Below are 22033 nucleotides of genomic sequence, written 5' to 3' on the forward strand. Positions count from 1 at the left end.
GAGTTACTTTTGAATGACACATTTCTTTTTAACATTTCAGGCATGTGTAGTGTTGAAAGTTAAAAGTGGAGAAATGGATGCAGTCAGAGACATGCATACACACTTTCTTAGCAATAAGAGGGTATGGTACGATTTGGTGACACCAAAACGTTGAGAGCGTTGTTGTTCTGAAGAGTTGCTGTTGAAGCTGGCTCAGCTGAAGTTCAATGATTTCGTCGAGGTATTCATTGTTGACATCTGCTGTCGCAACACTAAACATGAACGGCTGTCTCACCCATGCTGGATATGACTCTCTGGTGGGGAAGTATCCGTCGAGAGACGTTGCGAGTTCATCTAAGTGCATGGCAACTGCTTGCTTCAGCTCCTCAGGTACAGAAATGTCTCCAATTCCAGACACGTCTTCGATCTTACTTACACAGTCGTCCAGCAGGGCAAAGTTTGCGAAGTTATCATTCTCTGTTCGTCGTTTCCACAAAGGTAGCTTTTTTCTTCCGCTTCGATGATGTTCACTCCGCCGCCCTGCATCTGTCAATTTGAGAGCATCGAAAATATCGGCCATGTACGCCAAAATGAGAATGAACTCAGAATTTTCGAAGCAATCTGCGTAACAATGTTGGTACTCTCGCAAAAACTACCGAACATTAGAATGGTGCAGAAGTACCTCGAATTCAGAGCCCATTTCCTTACACAGCTCTTTGAAGATGCGGTGCTTCATGGCACTATTTCACACGTAGTTCACACATTCAACTACAATTTTTAATACTTCTGCCAGTTTTGGAGGCAAGGTGTTTGTTGCCAACGCAGAACACAGTGCGTAAAGATGATGTGTGGTGCATCGGATTTCACCAGCGCGCCAAAACCAGAGTGTCGTCCCAGCATGGCTGGAGCTCCGTCCGAACAAACTGCAGAAACCGTATTCCACGAAAGATCGTTGTCCCTGAAGAAATCATCCACGAGTTCCTTCACAGCAACTGCCGTGGTTGTTGTTGTAAGAGGCTTACAAAATAAAAAATCTTCCTTTATCACGTCGTCTTTCACAAAGCGCACAAATGCAACACACCGGCTTAGATTGGAAACGTCGGTGGTCTCGTCGAGTTGGAGGCTGAATTTTGCTGGGCTTGAAATCAGATCTGCAACTACTTGAGCCAAGATGTCATCGCTCATGTCGTCTATTCTGCTACTGATTGTGTCATTTGAAAGAGCAATTTGGGATAACTTATCTTCAGCAGCTTTTCCCTGCATTATATTCGCTGGTTTTACGAGTGTTTCACCAATGGTGTGTGGTTTGCCCTGCTTTGCGATCAGGTACGCAACTTCGTACGCTGCTGTGAGGATCGGTTTGTCGATGGGTACAAAGTCGAGAACAGGCAGAGTAGCCTTTTCATCGAATCTGGCTCTCTTCACCTTGAATTCAGCGAGCGTTGTGTTCTTGTATTTCCCATCTCCATGCAGCTTTAGGAAGTGTTCCTTTAGTTTTGCCGGTACTAGACTAGACTTGCTCAACTTGGCATTGCAAATCACGCTGACTCCCATCACGTTCCTTTATACACGTGAATCCATATTGTACGTATTCGTTCCAACCACTTTCTTTTTTTGCTCGACATAGTTAGTATGAAGGGATTGAAAGATTAAAAGAAAATCACAAATGACGTACAATCACAACAGCCACAAGTCGACTACAGAGCGCACCACAGATATCAAAGCCAAGCAATGTGGCGTGATCAGCTGCAGCCAATGATAGCCAAGCGGCGCGTGACGTCACGAATAATACGAGTGGGCTGAATTTATTTTGTGTAACACATTTTTACTGAGCAACTAAATATTTGTAATCTAACACGGCGAAGAAAAATTGTGTGTTGCCAAATTGTCGGCAGCCAATTTTTTGACGGCCGAAATTGCTAGTGTGAACCGGGCTATACTGTGTGTGTCTTGACCCCTGCCCAAGCCCTGAGAGTGACTCAACGAACCCCTGGGGTTCGATCGAACCCAGCTTAAGAACCACTGCTATAACATTAACCACAGAAGTTAGAAACTTGTTTTTCATAACTTCTTAATTCAAAGTTCACAGTAGAAGGTTGATCAGTGACGTCTGCTCATAAGACGCGTAAGTGCGTTTTGTTTCTGGTGTTTTTTTACATTACATTTAGAAAAGATGGTTAAATAAGTAATTATTTAATTGTTTACATGTATTTCTATGAAAAACTATTTTGACGCTAAAACGGAGTGATCTTAGAGTGAGATCGTTCAAGGCACCTTGTAAGAGCTTCAACTTGACTCCATGCTTTTTCTTAGCAACACAATTCAATATCATCAACAGTAGGCTACCTTAAAAAGACTTGAATATGCGTGTGTTATGGCAAAAGTCTCCTTCGGGGTGTAATAAGTCAAATAGAAACTCTACAAAAGGGCTCCAACTAACTAACTAATTATCAATTAGTCTGCTGATTATTTTCTAGGATTATTCGATAAATCGTTTGGTCTAAACAACGGGGGCTGTCCTTAAATGTCTTGTTTTGTCAGTCAAAATCCCAATAATATTCAGTTTAAATGGTATAAAACAGAGAAAAGGAGGACATCTCCACATTTGAGAGGCTGAAAAAAGCATTTTCTACCATTTCTGCATTAACAATGACTTCAACAATGACTCGATAATCAATATAGTTTGACTAAATGTTGCAGCTTTACACTACAATACAAACACTGAGCAAAGGGAAACTTGAAGCTAGAGAAAGTTAAGTGTTGAAACTGTAGGTTTATCAGACAGAATCATGTTTTCTTTTCATGGTGGCGCCGATGATTTGAATAAATATTGTAATTTTTGGAACTTGCTTCAAAACTAAAACGTATTTCTGACTGGACACTGGAGAGAGGTTATAGAGATGTAAAATTAAATTGAAGTCTATGAGGTTGGTTTGGACCCTAACCCCCTCGTGGCATCCTGTAGCACCCCTGCTTGTGGGACACTCTGCAGTGTGACTGGCTGAGTCTGTGGAGGAGGAGGGGCTTTCATCTGTCAGCTCGGCCCGCCCTCCTGCTGTCTGTCCGGGGTTTGGAGGCGAGGCGAGGGGCCGCTTTCTGTGAGCCGTCGCTTCGGTAAAATCGAGGGAGGAGAGCGGTCAACATGACGAGCAACATCAGGTACAAAAGCCGGATCCCGGTGAAAACAGGAGGTTAGTGTGTTTCCTGGATTTTATTTACAGTCATGAATTAATTGAGAACCAATGCAATGACTGCTTCATGTTTCTGTCTCCCTGGGCGTCGCTCTGCATCCCTGCACCTGCGCTCCCTTCTCATCCATCCTGTAATGGCCAATAGAGGAAAACCCAGAGGTAAGAGACATAATTTCTATGATTAATTTTATTATTTTTATTATCTGAGGTTGAGAATGCATTTTTAATAGCGTGCGTTGTGAGAATACAGCGTCGCGCTGCACGGCCTCGGCTGCAGCAACATCAGCAATATTTACGTTTCAGATCAAATGCATTCGCCTTTTTTCTCCCCGATGTGCACGTTTTCCTGTCAGTTGTATAAGCGCAAGATGCTCTGATGGCAGCCATGCCATCACAGGCCGAGCTGTGATCACCACACTGACAGGCTGTGGGGGGTTAGGTTTCATTTTTAGACGCATATGTGGAGCAGGCCGGCGTCACAAGAGGCGAGCAGCCAACATGGTACCCAAATGGCAGCATCCTTCCTCTCCAGCCACTCCTCGCCAGAATTACTTGCGATTATCGGTCTTTAAATCGACCGATGGACTGACCTAATTATCAACGTTACATCAGCACGACTCGTGATTACAGTCGCTGTAGTGAAACCATCCTGAGCATTGTTCAGCTCAGAAACACAGCTGCCACATGAGCCTGCAGGGGAGGTCGCATCTCTGATGACCCTGGGCCTTCCTCCTCCTCCCCCTCTTCCTCTTGTCATATAGTGTCTGATGACAGTATAGGGAGTATGGGCACTGCTGAGTGTGCTTGGATGATTCAGCAAACCTGAGGTCGTTCATAGATTTTAAAATAGCATCCATCAACAATATTCAAGTGAGCGTGAGGCCCCAAAATCAATCTTAAGCTGAAAAAGCATCGATAAGCATGAACACTTTTCAGCATCTTGTTGTCTATACTGCATAACCATTCATTCAAAAGCGGCCAGTTTATTAGATACAGCAAACTAAACCCAATGCAGTCTAATACAACAGCCCTACAATAAATCCTTTATGAACGGCACAATGTTCAGGTTTGTTGAAACTGTTTTAGTGCTATTTCGTCTACTCTTGTTGATATATATGCATAGACATATTATACTCTGTTACAGTCCTGCATTCATAATGATCCTTGTATAATAAATCAGAAGTATTAACAGTGAAACTACAGCTGCCTCCTCTCGATTAGTCGACTAATCGGTTGTTTTGGTCTTAGCTGACTAAGATTTCTTTAGTCGATGTCAATGTTTTTTTGTTAATGCTAATTGACTTATTTCCAAGAAGCTTATGAGCACATAGCTGGTAAACAATATCTTTCCAGTGGTGCTTTTGCATGATTCTTTGTGAAGAAACTCAGTTTTACAGATCTGTCGATTAAATCAACTTGAGTGTCAACTAATAATTTATTGAGTCGAGGACAGCACAGTAAAAATGTACTTAAAATACAAATAGTAAAATTAATCCTCAAGCAGAATTTAACCTTTTAGAATTTTTGATTATTTTTATATTTTAAAAGTAACATTTTTACAGCAGATGCAGGAAACGTGGACTTGAACTGGGGACACTGAGATTTCGTGGTCAGCACTCGAATCCCTTTAGGTCAGCAGGCCTTCACAGAGTTGTATATTATTATCACAACATTGTATATTATATCATCAAAGTAAGTGATGCAAATAGCTGGAAAATATATGTTATGAATAGAAAGTACAACATTACCCTTTGAAATAAAGTAGAAGAATACAGAAGTACAAGAACCTGTAAATTGTAGTCTCATACAATACTTGAGTAAATGTTTAGCGTCCACTACTAGTATTTAAGGTGCTCTGCACAAAATGACTGAAATGTAGAATCAAAATTCGGTTTATTGCCAAATAAATGTTCACATGCAGGGAATTTGTTTTGGTGTATTTGTGCATAGTAAGAGAAAATAAATAATAGCAAGTACAAAAATCCAGAAACATAAATATAGAATAGATGAAAATTGCAATAAAAGTATGAAAAATTGTATATTGAATAAAAATGAAAGCTTTAAGAAGTGGTAGTTGGCAGAAATGTGCAAAATTGTCCAAGGAATCTTGCACCTTTTATCTCTTCACACTGTAGTGTTTAACATTTGTTTGCAACAGAACTGGTTCCCATCTTCATATTTGTCCAGTATTTAGTCTCCTCGCTGCCCTTTGCCCCCCCCCCCCCCCCCCCCTCACCGCTGGCAGATATAAGCTGGCTAGGTTTCTCTTTCCCAAAAATTCCCAGTTGGACCAAATCCAGTAGTTGAAATGATTGTGATCACATGGTATCACCACTGCCACACACACACACACACACACACACACACACACACACACACACACACACACACACACACACACACACACACACACACGCTTATAAATGGATTGCTAAAAAACCTGGATTAGTATGATTGTTGAGTGGTGTGCCTGCAGATGTAGCATTGACAGCTTGCGCACAAACAGTAAGAATAATGATAAACTGTTATAGATGTCCCACTCTTCAGCGTGTAGTGCTTCACTCATGCTCAGTATTTGGATCACTACATTTTTTACACCTTGTGAGTTTTGCTTCTTGGCTTTCAGCTGCTCTTCACTCCCACATACTCTACTGCATCTGACCCTGTTTTGAAAAATGTCTCATATTCTGGATCCTCCAGGCTGCGGGGGAGGACTAAAATAAACTACTAGTGTTCAGTGAATGCTGAGAGCATTACTGCTGAAAGAATCATAACTGCTAATCAATCCTAAATAGTATTTTCCCTTCTCCGCTTCCTCTTTCCACGTCTCACTCCCTCACATCACCGTAAACGTTCCCGTCACTTGCTTTGCTGTGATATTACGTTGCCAGGCAACAGTCTTTTTTTAATCCGTTTCCACCACTTCTCTGATACGAATTGAGCGGACGACACCATCTGACCTACCCACAATCCCGTGCTGTGATTATTCTGCGTGTGGGTGGGTGTACTCACTGAACATTCTTATCACAGTTTTATATCAACACTTATCTGAGATGTGTCACCTCGATATATGATCAGGTATGAACCACCGTGAAGATCAGTTATCGGTCGTTGATGAGAACAAAACATTTGGGCTTGCCAGGTTGTGGAACATTTCTAACTGACTAATTTAGTGAGATACTTTCTCTTCGATCATATAGTTGACCTCTGACCTTCTGGAACAGTGCAGAGCATCTGGAGCAAAATCCTTTTATTAACAACATATTAACATTCACATCAACAGAGTAAGAGAAATCAAAATGAAAACATAAGAGCATTTATAAATAAAGAAAATAAATATTTTAAAAACTATTACAAAAAAATGTGTACGAGAAACATAAATATACAATAAAAATATGACAAATGACTGTAAATTCTTTTTACAGTGTATCTGAATTAATAGTGGAAGAGCTATGCAGTTTTAAAAGTGATAGTATTGTACAGAAATGTTCAAAATTGTCAGGGGAATTTGTAAAAGATTTAGAGTCTAGAGTGTAAGGGAAAGTTTGTAGTGTACAATACTGTATAAATACTGACTTGTTAACATAACTGCAGACCTGTATGAGCAAATATCTCGCCGTTATCGCACCTTGTCGTCACCTCTGTCTGAGATGTCATGACTGAAACAGGTCAGTGCTCGCATCACACGCTAGTTTCTCTTTGCAGCAGTGAACAGATGTTGTGTCAGATGCATTTGCGTCCGTGAACGTGTGTCACTTCACTTCAGAACTCAACTCTCCGCTCCACCTCTCGCTTCACTCTTCCTCCATTACTCCACCCTGCCCTCACTCTCCCTCTCTGTCTTTAAACACACTCCCTCTCACTGCCACAGATGGGACCCTCACCAGCTCCCAGTGTGGACCAGCTGCAGAGCAGGAATAGGCGTATCTCAGGGGGGTTGGGTGGGGGTATTAAAACTGGGATTTAAACCCCCTGTGGCTCCGGCTTTTCATCAGAAAAAAAATAAGTTGTAAGAGAGAGAGTGACTGATCCAAGAAGTCTTGAAACTTCTTCTTTCATAAGTATTTAATTAATTAATTAATTTCCAACTTTTCTTTTTTGTTCCTCCTTTAAGTCGCTTTAAGGACAATTCTTCTTATTCCACAGTGTATCACATTTTCTGTATTGAAGCTATGTGAGAGTGAAATACTGAAACCGATGACGAGGAGTCTCTTGATGGCTTCATCGTATTCTAGATGTCTTGTGCATCATTTTAAGTTTGAGTGTTCACTACACTTTAAAATACATTTCTGTGGGTTTGATCAATGTTTGACTGCACGGCATCAGTTTGTAATAACTGCATGCCGGATATACTTTTTACAGCCACAGCACTCGAGATGCAGTAAAGAACGTTTGAAAAGGTTATGATGAATACAGCCATGTAGGATAAAGCAGCTTCTGTCATCTTTGTGTGTGAAGTTTTGCCTCTACAAGTTCTCTTTGAGTGGTTTTCCTTCGATGCTCTTGTTCAGGTGCTTGAGGAGTTTCTTCCCTTCACATACACATTCTTTCATTTTGTCATGCTGCAAACATGCATGTAATGATTCAGTAGAGCGCGTGCACTGCTTTGTATTTTGTCTTGTACCTGCAGCAGCTCACCTCCTTTCCTTCTCTGAGTTTCATACGTAACACTGCAGTGCTCATCATGTCTCAGCTCCGCATTTCAAGGATCTTTTAGGAAGTAACTGGAAGCTGACCCAGATAAAGAGATTCTTTGAAAAAAATCTTTTCAAGTATTTTGTCGGTCTGGATATGTTTGGGCTTACAAGTTCTTTGGAAATAGGGTTTAGAATTCAGAGCAGTAATCCAATAAACGACTGAAGAGAGTTAGGATTATCTCATAACCTCTCGCTGTGTAATTTACTGCAAAATAAATCTGAATTATACTCGATTAAAACACATAAAGTTCATCTTTGACTAGAAAATACTGAAATATTGCATTTAATTCTATTAAAGCATAAGGTTGGTATGATTCTATATTGTCCATGAGCTTGTCAGTTTATTTTTGACCTTGACAAAACAATCTCAACTCAACTTTCTCCGGAGCTTTTGACTGTATCACATGGCCTTCCTTAGCATATTGAGTTTGCTTCTCGTCCATGTTGAACTCGGCACTTGTCTCATTCTTGATTTTGGAAACATCAAAGTGAGTTGAGCTCAAATTTTAAACCAACATGGACGACAAGTCTTTGTGGTGGTCAGAATCATCAACGTGAGTAAATGGACTTTTAGTTCAGATATATATATTTTTCTTGTCAACAAATTTAATGAAAAGACAAAAAACATGTTAATTCATCTTAATGTTGGTTGTTTTAACAACCAGGAGTAAATAATTTATTGTGGACTATGTTCAGCTGCGGACTGATGCACATTTGATGCTCTTGTGAGTATCTCAGGCAGTACGACGTGTTTGTGGGGTTGATTCCAAATAAACTACAGTGTGTATGTTTGTGGTAATGAAGGCATTTCTCACAGTGCAACAACATGACACATTTTAACCACACTGATGATACTTATGATGTATTCTTTGTAGTTTGACTTCTGAGTTCTGTCCTCCATTTTTGTTTTACACGACTTCCAACCTTCCGAAAAACTTTCTTTCCTGATTTAGCTGATAGAATCCTTCTGCTAAATATTCAATGATATTAGATGTTTATAATACCATTCAGGGTTACAGCCAGGCTCCCACAAGTGTCCATTGTCACTGAATGGGCGGATGCTAAAACTGGGCTACGAAGGCCAAGTGTCCTTCAGTGAAGCAATTTTATTGTTGCCTGAGCAATTACATGCTGTCAGATTAGCATGTTAAAGAGCCGAGTGCATGCAGGCCTTTGCATCTCCAAGGAGAGAAAACAGAGGAGGAGGCCGGAGGGCTCATGGTCCATTTATGTTGTTTTTGTACCCCTCTCCCTCTGTCTTACCCACCCTCACCCCTCCTATCTCCCCTTATCTCTCCCTCGTACCCTCTCTTGCCTCACTCGCTGGTGGGCAGGCGACACATTTAAGTGAAGCAATCAGGGTTAATGGTGTGAAAGTGTCAGCTGCACGGCTGGGAGATGCAAAGAAGTCACCAGTAAAGGTCCCCGCTCTTCCCTGCTGCATCACAGGGGGTCTGCTTAAAGCCGGGAACACATCACACCATTTTAAGCTTAGTCATCACCGCAATTTGACAGAGAAGATTGAATTTTAAGATCATTGCGCGCCTGCACTGGTCAGAGCAGGGGTGGAAAGTACTTTCATTACTGAAGTTGGATAGATGCTTCATGTAGTTGTACTTTATTGACCACCAATTCCTCTTCCTCACTTTTTTAGAAATTGAGTAGCTTACTGTTATGCTGTAACAACGAATATTTAATTTGATCTGTTTGCTATATAAACATATGGGGGAGTAATGGCTACCTGAGCAGAAAATGAAGTCCCTCTGTGTGTGTTGTGATCCGAGCTTCTCTGGGCTCTGTTTACTAGCCGGTCCGGCCTCGTGTGCATGTTGGTGCATATAAGTCCTTATGTGTGTGCTCTACTGGCTGGCTAATGGTTGGCACTGTGCTCATACAGCGGTTACCACTGATAACGCCGCCCCGCGTTAACACTGTCAGCACTGTTGCCATTGTTTGCACTGTTTTTGCTGTTAGCACCGTTAGCTGTTAGCATTGAACAGATAGGACAGAAAGACTGGTAAGGGGGAGAGAGGGGGAGACATGCAGCAAAGCGGCACCGCTGCGGTAATGACTCAGTTGGGGAGAAAATATGTTTTCTTCAAAATGTAAATGAGAATGCACTTTAGTTGTATGGGAAGATCATTTTGTAGTGGACGCACAATTCAACTCAACGCGCTTTTAAGAAAAGCCTTTTCATACAGACAAGGCAGTCACCCCTTTGGAGAGCATCCCTGTATTAGAGAGGGGTTGGCTGGTAGATGTTATCTTGTTAAAATATTTAGGATAGTAAGTAAGTAACTTTGAAATCAACGTACTTTTCAAAACAACTGCTAATTTACCCTCGTTATAAAATCGTTAAAGTCATTTGATATGAGGAAGATATTCCCACCCTCCAGGCACACTGGCCTGCACAAAATAGGACATGGTGTCACATACAATATCTTGTACAACCATACAAGCCGTTTAAACAGTTTAATTAATCAGTGTGTCGACTATGACTGTAATCTGAAAAAGTGAGTTTTTAAATGTGTGATGAGTCTTTTCATGGTCAGTTGAGATTTAAAAAGTCTTCTTCAGCCAAAGTGTGTCTGTGTTGCAATGTCTCGTTACGGCAGCCTCTTGAAAGTGTTTGGCAGCAGGGAATGATGGGTACGCTGTTGGACCGGACACATTTGGATAAGTTTTATATTTGTGTGTGTGTGTGTGTGTGGGTGTGTGTGTGTGTGTGTGTGTGTACCCTGGCAGTTGACTGCTGGGGCCTTTTGAGAGCCGTTTCCTCAAAGGCCACGTCTTTGTTTGTTTGAGAGGAAGAAGCTGAGCGCTGCCTGCTGATTCAGTGGCTGATCTCTGGATCTCTGGCTCTGCAGGACCATCCAACATCTTTACTGACAAATAAATTGACACACACAGAGTCATGGTGCATTCACACACTGCAACAATATTCTGACAGGGAGGAAGTCTCTTGTACTTGTAGTAAAGAGCAAAACATCACTAAAAACTCACTTGAGGATCCTGTACATCTTTTAGTTCTCTTTAAACACGATGTTGTCCAAATGACACGGTACAAATAACTAAGTAGGCTAATCTTTATTTTTAAAGGCCATTTAGCATTACACATTGCACATTGAGTTAATTATTAAGTTGATCTGCAACAGTTGAGAAAATCAAGTTGAGTCACTTATTTAGCAAAAATGCCAAATATTCTCTCGTTTGTGCTTCTGAAGTTTTTCAGCTTTCTCTGTTTTATATAATTGTTTAGACAGTTGGTCAGTTTATACACGAAACAATTAACATTTGATACAGAAAATAATTGTTACTTGCAACAGTAGTTTAAAAGAAAAGACGGACAGCAAATATTTGCAACAAACAAGACAGTGTCTAAAAACAAAGTGAACACTCAACATATACAATATATAATATAGAAACAAGTGAAAGTAAAAGACGACAAGGAAGTTTGAAGATGTTACCCGATCAAAGCCTGCTGCCCTGCTTCCCATCATTAGTCCTTAACGTCTCTCTGCACCTGCCGTACACTTGACCTTCCCTCTCCGTGTTTGATCAGCTGGAAGAGGCCAAAGAGGCGACTAACTTTGACAACTTCACAACAGAAATTCTGTCTTTGTCTTACAATATTCAGCACGATTGCATAACAGCAACTATGACAATTTCTTGCAAGCTTTCAGCCTTTTTAATCCAGATGTTCAGGCAGTGATGGACTGAGGTGGACAGTTTATAAATGTATTTATATTTAATGCGTTTGAGTCTTAAATGTGTGAGAGACGATATGTCTGTTTAATTGTAGTTATTTTTATGGTTTGTTATCGGTTTCCCATTTCACAAGAGGAAGAATAGAATAAAGTGAAAGTAAAACAGTCTGTTTTTCCATAATCCTGCTAACAAACAAATCAACAAACCAAAAACCGTAATGAGAGAATGACCCTTCAGGTAGTTTACACCGGTCACCAGCGTAATTTGTATCTACAGATTATAATCCACCTCTGTCATCTCAATAGCCTAAAATTCCTAATCCCATTTGTTACCTTAACTTTTAACTCCCCCATGCAAGTGTTTACCCGAGAGGTGAAAGTAGCAACAAAATAATTACATCAAGTGTCAGGAGTGAAGGTGTGAATGAAAAACAACTTTATTTGGCTTGATTTAGTCACGGGAGAGGTTTATTGAACATAATGTCAAATTTGCAAGTAACAAAAGAGATGTGACTGGCAACGATTATATTTAGTGTGTCTGTCTGGTTGTGTATGAGAGAAAGGGACATCTGGCCACTGAGAAAGACTGAAGGTGGGGGTTTTAGCCGGGGGGCTATTGTAATACCATTTCAAGGCATCTGTTCTTTTCTTCTATTCAGATTGACCCTCCCTAACCCTTCGACACACACTCACACACACTCTCTCTCATCTACAATGACCTAATCTCTTCATCTAGCTCTACTACATCAGCACCACCATGGCTGAGATTGTCTCTTCCCTTCAGGAGGCATCAGCAGGATCAAAACCATAAACCTTTTTATCAGAGTTGATTCCTCTGTCGCCCTCCGGTGGTGTGGATTGGGACTGTTACATCCTGTACGTGGCATCACCGCGGGGTGTGCCTACTATGGTGAACGAAAAGGAAAAAAAATAGGTCTTCTATTTCAAAGAGTATTTAAGCTCTGTGGCCTGCATCATGTATGAGCTGGACACACCCACACACACACACACACACACACACACACACACACACACTCACACACTTACACACACACCACCGTCACATCTGGAAGTAATCGGTTGCAACCTCTGCCATGAAATGTACCTCATTCACCTCTACACACACACACACACACACACACACACACACACACACACACACACACACACACACACACACACACAATACACACACACACACAGTAACCAGACGAGACGACTTGATGGCTGATCTTCTTTACATCCTTTTCATTACAGTCTAGACGAGAGCTTCCCAAACATTTTTTTGCTAAGAATGGGACCATAGATCTGCTATAAGAAATTAACAACCAAACAAAAGCAATCGATTGTTTGATGTAAAACATTTGACATATTTATACATATCAATATTCAAGGAATAGTTTGACATTTGCGATACCACTCACATTGTAGAGTAAATATATCTAAGGCTCACTAATTATCACATTATATCGTTTGTGTATTCATTTCTCATCTAATTTGCGGCACAAAAAGAGAATAAGAGTGTTTCCCGAAATTTAAAACTATTACTTTTTAGTGAAGTAATACTTTCCTAAGAACAAAGAAAAACTACTGTTTTATGCTGTGTTGTTGTGGTTTGCACAACAACACATAGGGGGCCCGACCCCCATGTTAGAAATGGATTAAACTTTATATAAAGTTATTCAAAACGTCCCGCTACAACAGCAGACTTATGAGCCACTTATGAATCAATGCATCAGCATTAACAATTAATCATGTTATTACATTTCAGTCTAAGGGGACATTTGTGTGCAGAACAAGTACTTTTACTTTTCTTTAAGTACATGGTGCTGTCGAAGTAGGATTTTTACTTGTAATGGAGCAATTTTTACATTGTTTTATTGATACTTTTACTCAAATGAAGCATCTGAGTACTTCTTCTACCACTTCATTTTTAAACTGTGGTGAAACATCAATACAAATATACAATAAAAAAAGTAAGAAACACTTACTTTGAACCACTGGTCTAGACGAAACACACGCACACACGCACACGCACACGCACACGCACACACACACACACACACACACACACACACACACACACACACACACACACACAGAGAGATTGACAAGTTAATTTACTTGTTAATCTGATAAACTCACTCCACAGGCACTTGAAGCATTTGTGTCTTTATCTGTTGTTTGTTCTGCAGCTTTTGTCACTCAAGTTCAAACAAGTTCTTTTGTTACAGCTAAACTTTCTGTCTGTTGCTTTTCTTTCTGCCGTTATTTGGTGGTCATTTCTCTCAGAGTAGAGTAGAGTTTTATTTTTCAACTGTCTGAGCTGGGGGAGGGAATACAGGCTGAATGAATGAGTTTCTTTTAGGCGTTCGCTTCTTCCATCCCTCCCTTGTTTCCTCCCTCAAATTGCCACCTCTCTCTTACTCCCGCTCTCCGTCTCCCTCCTTCTCAGGGAGAATTCCTCCGTACCTGTCTGAACAGGGAGAGTCGGACCGCTGTAGGGCAGAGGAAAGAGAGAAAGAAAAGGAACAAAAGGGAATCAAGAGAAGGAAAGTAGGAGGAACAAAAGGCACACGTTTAAAAAGCAGCAACAGGAAAGAGGTGTGTTAGAGACAATCTGAGTACGGACACAGAGCGAGAGACGAGTCTATCAAGATCTCGAGGCTTCAAATTTAACTTTTTCCCCGATCCCTGCTGGGCTGTTTTTCAACTTTTTGAGACCAGTGGCTATTTTGGTCCGTCAGTGTCAGAGCGGTTTGGGATGGATGCCATCATGCTGCAAGAAAAACTGGTGGAAAGGCTGCTGTGCCCACGAGTGAGAACAGCAAGGCAGAAGGTAAAAATGTTGGATTTCTAGAGGAGAAATAGACAAAAAGAGTGGAGAAATATCATGAGTATTTAAAATTCCAATGAAAAATATAGACAGAGTTGAAGATTACTTTATAAATGCATAAATAAGAAGCCCTAACACCTGTGGACGCATCTTTTGATGCTATCTCTGCTTTCTGTGGAGGTGTGCGATTCCTCCAGTGACAGATTTACGAGATGATTTATTTTTATGATTACTCACTGAGTTATCTACAGATTTCCGTATTATCACTCCTCTGGCTTCATGACAAGGCTCTCTGCCATGCACTGATTGCACCGCTTGTGGGCTTTGTGTGTGTTTTTGTATATGCTATCCTCACCCGAGGGGGTTGTCGGAAATGCCAATGACAAGTTATGACAGCTTATAAGGACTCTGACTGTTTGCTTGGCTTGTGTGTTTGCAGAGTGAAAAAAGGAGCTTTTCAGGTCTGTTGAATGTAGCTTCTGTCTGTGTGCGAATGCTCTCCACGGGCCTCGAGTGCGTATTTATATCCACACATGTCAACAGACACTGTCGGGTAAAGATGACGTTCTGCCAGATGCAGCAGAGAAAACCTGCAGCACTGAGAGCTACTGTGTGACACAGAGAGCGACTGGTATCCTGTGGCTCTCTTTGTGTGTTTCTGTGAGAGTTTAAGTGGAAAATCTGAGACGCTGGTTTATTCTCAGCTGCTCTCAGAGGAATGCCGTGCACGTGTTTTTCCATGCAGTTGTAGATTTTCTGTATTATAGACGCCGTCTCTCTGTTGTGGTCACTTTTACTGCATCAGTTCACATTTTGTGTTCACATTAGAAACCCTCTGAGCGCTCTTACAGTTATTTGGTGTCTGCTTTTATTCTGAAGCTGTTGGCTTTTGATGTTTTATTGTGGGGCTGAAACACTTAGTCGACTCAGAAGTTGATTCAATTAGTCGAAATTCATTTAACTTTTTAGATAATCAGTTAATTGTTTAAATCTGGTTCCAGTTTCTCAGATTTGATGATGTGATACTTTTGTTTTCTTTTGCATTGGTGGAAGAAGTACTTAGAGAAGTAAAAGTAGCAATCCCACAATGTAGAAATATGTAAAAGTCCTAACAAAATGTTACTTAAGTAAAAGTGCATTAGCTGCAAAATATACTTTAAGTTCAAAAAGTAAAATGACTCATTATGGTGATTGGACCATTTCAGAATAAAATATATATTGCATTACATAACTTTACACAATGAAGGGATATAAAGTATAATCTCAAACTATAATATTACTACAATATTAACCATAATTTATTTGTTGATTATATTTTATATTGTTCATCTAGACAAACTAAAGTTATCAAATAAATGCAGTGGAGTAAAAAGTACAATATTTCCCTCTGAGATTAGTGGAGTAGAAGTATACATTAGCTGAAAACAGAAGAAGTAAAGTACCTTAAAATTGCACTTAAGTACAATACATGTATATAGTTGCCTTCCACCGCTGGTCTTTTTTGACATGCATTTGTCACCCTTTTCTAACTTTCAATCGACAAAACAATCAATTAATAAATCAAGACAATGTGGCTTAAATTGAATGGAATAACTGTTAACCTAAAAATACTATATATAGTAAAAGGTTCCATTCACAATTTCCTCAAATGTCTTGTTTCGTCTGAGTCCTTAACCAAAATATATTCATTAAACTCTAATGATATAAAGAAAAGCAGCAAATATTCACGAATGAGAGGCTGTAACAAGAAAATATTGTGTTTGAAAAAAATGTCTGAAACAATCGATTATAAAAAAACAGCTGCCAATTATTGTTCTGTCAACCGACTATCATTAGTTTCAGTCCTACGTTATTGACACTTTATTTGCATTAATACTAAACTTCTTCTTCTTCTTCTTCTTCTTCTTCTTCTTCTTCTTCTTCTTCTTCTTCTTCTTCTTCTTCTTCTTCTTCTTCTTCTCTTCTTCTTCTTCATCCTAGGAGAAACAGTATGTGGGTTTTGCCACTCTGCCCAACCAGGTCCACAGGAAGTCTGTGAAGAAAGGCTTCGATTTTACGCTGATGGTGGCAGGTCAGTTTGTAGCTGAAGATACAGTTGAAGGTGTACCTAATAAACTGGCGTCTTATATTGTACATTGTACACATTATGACCTTCTGTCTGTGTGTCTGCGCGCTGCAGGAGAGTCTGGTATGGGTAAATCCACCCTGGTCAACAGCCTGTTCCTCACAGACCTCTACAAAGACAGGAAGTTACTGAATGCTGAAGGTGAAGTCTTTATTTATTCATCTCTCTGCATCATAATGAATGCACTGCTCTGTCAATAAAAACACTCTGAGGTCTGGTATTTATGTAAACCAGATCACCGTCTATCTTACATTTCACTATGTCACACAGCTGCACTGAAGAAGTCCAGTTTAGTTTCTAAATGTTCTAATTCATTAACAGGAAACATTTAGTGATTTAGTTCACTGTATCCTTCAGAATAAAATAGTGTAATTCAATAGTTAAACTATAAGTCCGGTGATATTCCATATTTTCCTTATTAGCGGTAAATGACTTGACCTAACTAACAAGTATTATCTGTGTCGCTCAGAGCCTGATATTTATAAATGTGATATCATGTTTAAAGAGATTGTTTATCTTCTTAAAAGTATATATTCTTTTAAAGCTTTGTAGTAGTGTAGGCTGTGTGTAGTATTGAGAAACATTTTTAAATTTGGTCTTTTCATGGGATTTGTTAAAGAGCCTTTTCTTTTTACATCAGATGCATTCGTAAAGCAGCTTAAATCAATTATGCCACAATTACTGAAGGCGCAGAAAAAGAATCAAAGCCCTGAATTCCTGCATCAGGGCTTATTTTGCACCATTCACTGTTTTGTTCTACTGACCTGCTGCTTCAGCTGCTTCTCCTCACTTCCCCTTCATCACTTTCTCTGTGTCGGTGCTTTGCAGAGCGTATCAACCAAACTGTGGAGATCATCAAACACACTGTAGACATCGAGGAGAAAGGAGTCAAGCTCAAGCTGACCATCGTCGACACGCCGGGGTTCGGAGACGCCGTCAACAACAACGAGTGGTGAGCTGGAAGACCTGCTAGTCACATGTTCCTGGTGCAACCTGCTCGCTTGAATTCACAGCTCCAGGAGGAGATGCTAATGTAGTGTGTGGTGTGTGTGTTTGTCCTAGCTGGAAACCAATCACAGACTACATAGATCAGCAGTTTGAGCAATACTTCAGGGATGAGAGCGGGCTGAACAGAAAGAACATCCAGGACAACAGAGTCCACTGCTGCCTCTACTTCATCCCTCCGTTTGGGCACGGGTAATAACTCACATTCACGCACACGCACACGCAAAGTGCAACACATCAGGACAGTGATCAGTGCAGGAAACGTCTTTTCTTTCTGTGTATTTTCTGCATGAAATTCAAGCTGTTTTGATTTGGAGAATTTGACTCTTTTAACTCTGGATTTCCCTCCACAGGCTGCGTCCGGTGGATGTTGAGTTCATGAAGGCTCTGCATGAAAAAGTGAACATAATTCCACTTATCGCAAAAGCCGACTGCCTCACGCCCAACGAGATAAAAAAGCTCAAAGACAGAGTGAGTCCCGGATCTGCAGCTCCACAGTGAATTCAGCACGTTGTACTGTATGCGGTTGTTCACTGTAACCTTTAACCTGACTTATCTTTAGATACGAGAGGAAATAGACAAGTTTGGGATCAAAGTGTACCAGTTTCCTGAATGTGACTCCGATGAGGATGAAGAGTTTAAACAACTTGACAAAGAGTTGAAGGTGAGTTAATGAACTGATTCACTGTAAGAGGAAGTAGCTGTGACTCTGGCCACAGATTGAGGTCGAGAATAAATTACGTCCACTAATTTTTCCCCCCCTTATGTCCCCAATACTCTTCCTACATTTCACTTCTGTGGGGTTTACAGGAACATTTGTTTTTCTCATTCAGGGTCAAAGCCAGAGTTTTAAAGATCCTATAGAACGGAATATATGTCTTTTCCTTTCAACTATATTTGGATTTTTTATGTATTTTATTTGTTCAGCTGTGAGGTTATATTTTCTGCAAACCTAATTTCCCAACATACATGTCTAACTGCTGCTTTAAAGTCATCTCATCAAGACCAGGAATAAACTATTGTGTGGAAATAGTGAATCTATTTTCGCTTATTTATTTTGGTGCTTTAAGAGTAGTCAAGTATAAATATGATGAATCTAAAAATACTGGAATCAGCTTATTAGATACACGTCTGCAGAAGTTCTCAGAGAAATATGTCGAACATGACCTCTCACTTACTCTTGAAGGAAGTCCAGATAATATCAGTTTAATGTGCCAAGATTTTGAGATATCCGTCTCTAAATATATATATCCTCGTCTACTAACTGACCTTCCTTTAAGGGATCTTAACATGACTGAAGGAGCATCGAAAGGTTTTCTGTTTGTGACATAAATCCACTGATCAGCTGGGAAAATCTGTGCAAGAAAAATAAACAACAAACGGTTTGTTTTTTTAACAAACAATTACAGGCACGCCTTTTTTAAGCTGCTCAGTGTGTTTCTGTGGATGTGTAAAAATGCTCCGTCAGCTTTCTCTGCATGGTTAAGGGTTAAAAAAACAAACCCGCCCTCATGTCTCTGTGTGCAGGAGTGCACTCCGTTCGCTGTGATCGGCAGTAACACAGTGGTGGAGGCTCGGGGGCAGAGAGTGAGAGGGAGACTGTACCCCTGGGGAATTGTTGAAGGTATGTCTGTCTATTATCTACCCATCATTAAAGACAGTTTGAATGTCATAACTTGGGTTATTAATTGTTTTTTGCATATTTCTTTTCTCAGTGGAGAACCAGTCGCACTGTGACTTTGTGAAATTGAGGAACATGCTGATTCGGTCACACATGCACGACCTCAAAGACGTGACCTGCGACGTCCACTACGAAAACTACAGAGCGCAGTGCATACAGGAGATGACCAGGTAGGTGAAAACTGAGACAATGTTTTGTAAACATCTCAGATAACTGCTGATGTTTAAAGATTTCAGTAGCCGACAGTATTGCCCGCTTCACCTCTCCTCCTCCACCTCCTCCTCCTCCTCCTCCTCTTCCTCTTCCTCCTCCTCCTCCTCCTCCTCCTCCTCCTCCTCCCTCCTCCTCCTCCTCCTCCTCCTCCTCCTCCTCTTCCTCTTCCTCCTCCTCCTCCTCCTCCTCAGTAAACTGGCTCAGGACAACCGTATGGAGAGTCCCATCCCCATCCTGCCGCTCTCCACCCCGGATGTGGAGACTGAGAAACTAATCAAAATGAAAGATGAAGAGGTATGAAACAACTTTTGCCGTTTCACCAAACGATTAATGTTTTGATTTCTATTATAAGATGTTTTATTGTTCATGAATGTATCCTAGAAGAGTCACAAGTCTTTGCTCTGACACAACTGACAACAAATTGTAAATGTCACGAGAATTATTCTGCATCAATCCCTGGCCCTATACGTGTTAAGAAGTCACTAAGGGGTTTATTATGATATCCTTGTTGCAGAAAATGATTGCATGAAGCTCATTTGACTTGAAAGTACTTTAAAGGTCCAACTATAGTAACATGTTATGTGACTCAAAGGCTCTCATATGAACTAAATGTCTTAAGTTTATTAAACTTATCTTCAGTTCACCTCACAGCTAATAAACAAACAATTATAAGTCTGATTATAAGGTGAAAAACAAAAGAGAAAATAAATAGTTTGATAAAATATTTAAAAAAAGATAACATCAAATGCAGAATATAATATTTAAACCTAACATCTACATAGAAACAAAACACTAATATATGCATAAATAATTATATCTAAATCAACATTTGTATAAATCATATATCATTGGCATTGAAATAGACATATTCATATATACAAACACATTGCAATCCTAGTAAGGACATCGTGGCAAATGCATTTAAAAGCACAAATATTAACAGGTTTGTGTTCGATATTTAAAAAACAAAGAAAGAAAGAAACGGTACATGTTTTTATCAGTACATTTACAAACATTACCATAAATCAAAATGCTGGTATCTATTTCCCTCTGATATATATATCTTATTTAGAATTATTGTTATCTTTTCCCTAGCCATTTTAATCCCATTGTGAATCCAGTCTAAAGCAACAGATTGTGCTACATCTTTCGAGTTCCTTAATATGTATAGTTTGGGATTGAAATCCAACTTTTCATGATTTCATCATTCAGATATCCTGAAGGAACTTGTGTATTTAGTGCCAGTATACCTGAATTATTGGTGACCCACACACTACGTGTCCCTTCCATATGTTTAAATCAACAGCAGTGATTATTATCTTTAAGCCAGAGTCTGTATGATCTTTAAACACACACTTGCATTAGATGCAGGATTTATTAATGAATAACGTTCCTCTCTGTCTGCAGCTGAAGAGGATGCAGGAGATGCTGAATAAGATGCAGCAGCAGATGCACAACAAAGACCAGTGATGTCTACCTGGGCTGCAGCGCCACCTGCTGTTTCTCCCCTGAACCACATTGAGACCTTCAGACATTGAACATGGAAATCACATGTCAGTGGCAACTCTGGCTGTACATTTATCCTCAGTTTGGTGCTTTGTATAGTTTGTCTGCCTGAACGGTTGTTTGTCAGAGCGTTTTTTTTTGTCTCTGAAACTCTCCGTTTGCCCACTTAGAGCACTTCGCTGTGGTTTAATAGTCTTAACATATATAATATAAATGCGTAATTTAAATTACTACTCAGTGTATCTAATTTATAAATGCAATGCTAAACTTTTTGAATATTTTGTCAGGGTATGATGTGTGCTAAAAGATGTTTTGTAAAGAAATTTAGGTTGTTGGTGATGTTAACATTTGATGGATATTGTTTTGTGTGTGTGTGTGTGTGTGTGTGTGTGTGTGTGTGTGTGTGTGTGTGTGTGTGTGTGTTTGTATTTCATGAAATTTCCTCCAGGTGTCCGTCCATAAAACTCCCTTTTAACCACAGTGACTTTTTTTTTTATCTAACTTTTGATCTTGTTAATTTGCTCTCTGATCCTCATAAATACCTTTCATGTGGCATTTTTTTACATATGGCAAGTCAAAATATTCTCTCCCAGCATTCCTTCATGTGCTGGCTGAGCTGAAAATGCATTTATTGCCAGTGGCTAACTGTGAATGGGGAATAAAGCCTTTGACGTAAGGGTCGGTGCAGGGTGCAGGGTGCATGTGCAAGCATGCTGCCATTACTCATATCCGCTAAATGCTGTGGGCCTATTTTTACGGCTTTATAGCCGATGCCCTGTGCTTAGTATCAAAATGCACATGACCTACAGTATGCTTTTTTGGCACTACGGTAAAGACAAGACCAATAATGAGGAGCTAATCCTGTGTATGCTTCTGTTTGAAATCTCTCATTGGAAGTGAGTTGTTGCATTCTGCTAGAGAAGATGTGTATCCTGTGTGCGAGTTGAGATTGATTGAGAGCGTGTGTGTGTGTGTGTGTGTGTGTAGGATGATGCTGATGCTGAGGAACAGTACATATTTTGCCTGAAGGCTGTGAGCTCAGCCTGTGCCCCATTTATAGAAGTGTGTCAAATAAACTCTTGTTTCTCGTCAA

At 40.1% G+C, this 22033-nt stretch overlaps 1 protein-coding gene across 1 annotated transcript; it reads left to right on the top strand.

The window, feature by feature from the left end:
- The first annotated feature begins 3017 nt into the window (after positions 1-3017).
- Positions 3018-22033, top strand: septin5a (septin 5a). The gene is made up of 12 exons (XM_029438764.1): positions 3018-3170; positions 3316-3329; positions 16391-16481; positions 16590-16676; positions 17364-17487; positions 17598-17732; positions 17894-18011; positions 18103-18204; positions 19068-19164; positions 19256-19391; positions 19626-19728; positions 20842-22033. The coding sequence occupies exons 1-12, from the start codon at positions 3122-3124 to the stop codon at positions 20902-20904; spliced, it is 1119 nt and encodes a 372-aa protein (XP_029294624.1). The 5' UTR covers positions 3018-3121; the 3' UTR covers positions 20905-22033.

This window comes from Cottoperca gobio, chromosome 9 (genome assembly GCF_900634415.1).
Source record: "Cottoperca gobio chromosome 9, fCotGob3.1, whole genome shotgun sequence".
Classification (NCBI taxonomy): domain Eukaryota; kingdom Metazoa; phylum Chordata; class Actinopteri; order Perciformes; family Bovichtidae; genus Cottoperca; species Cottoperca gobio.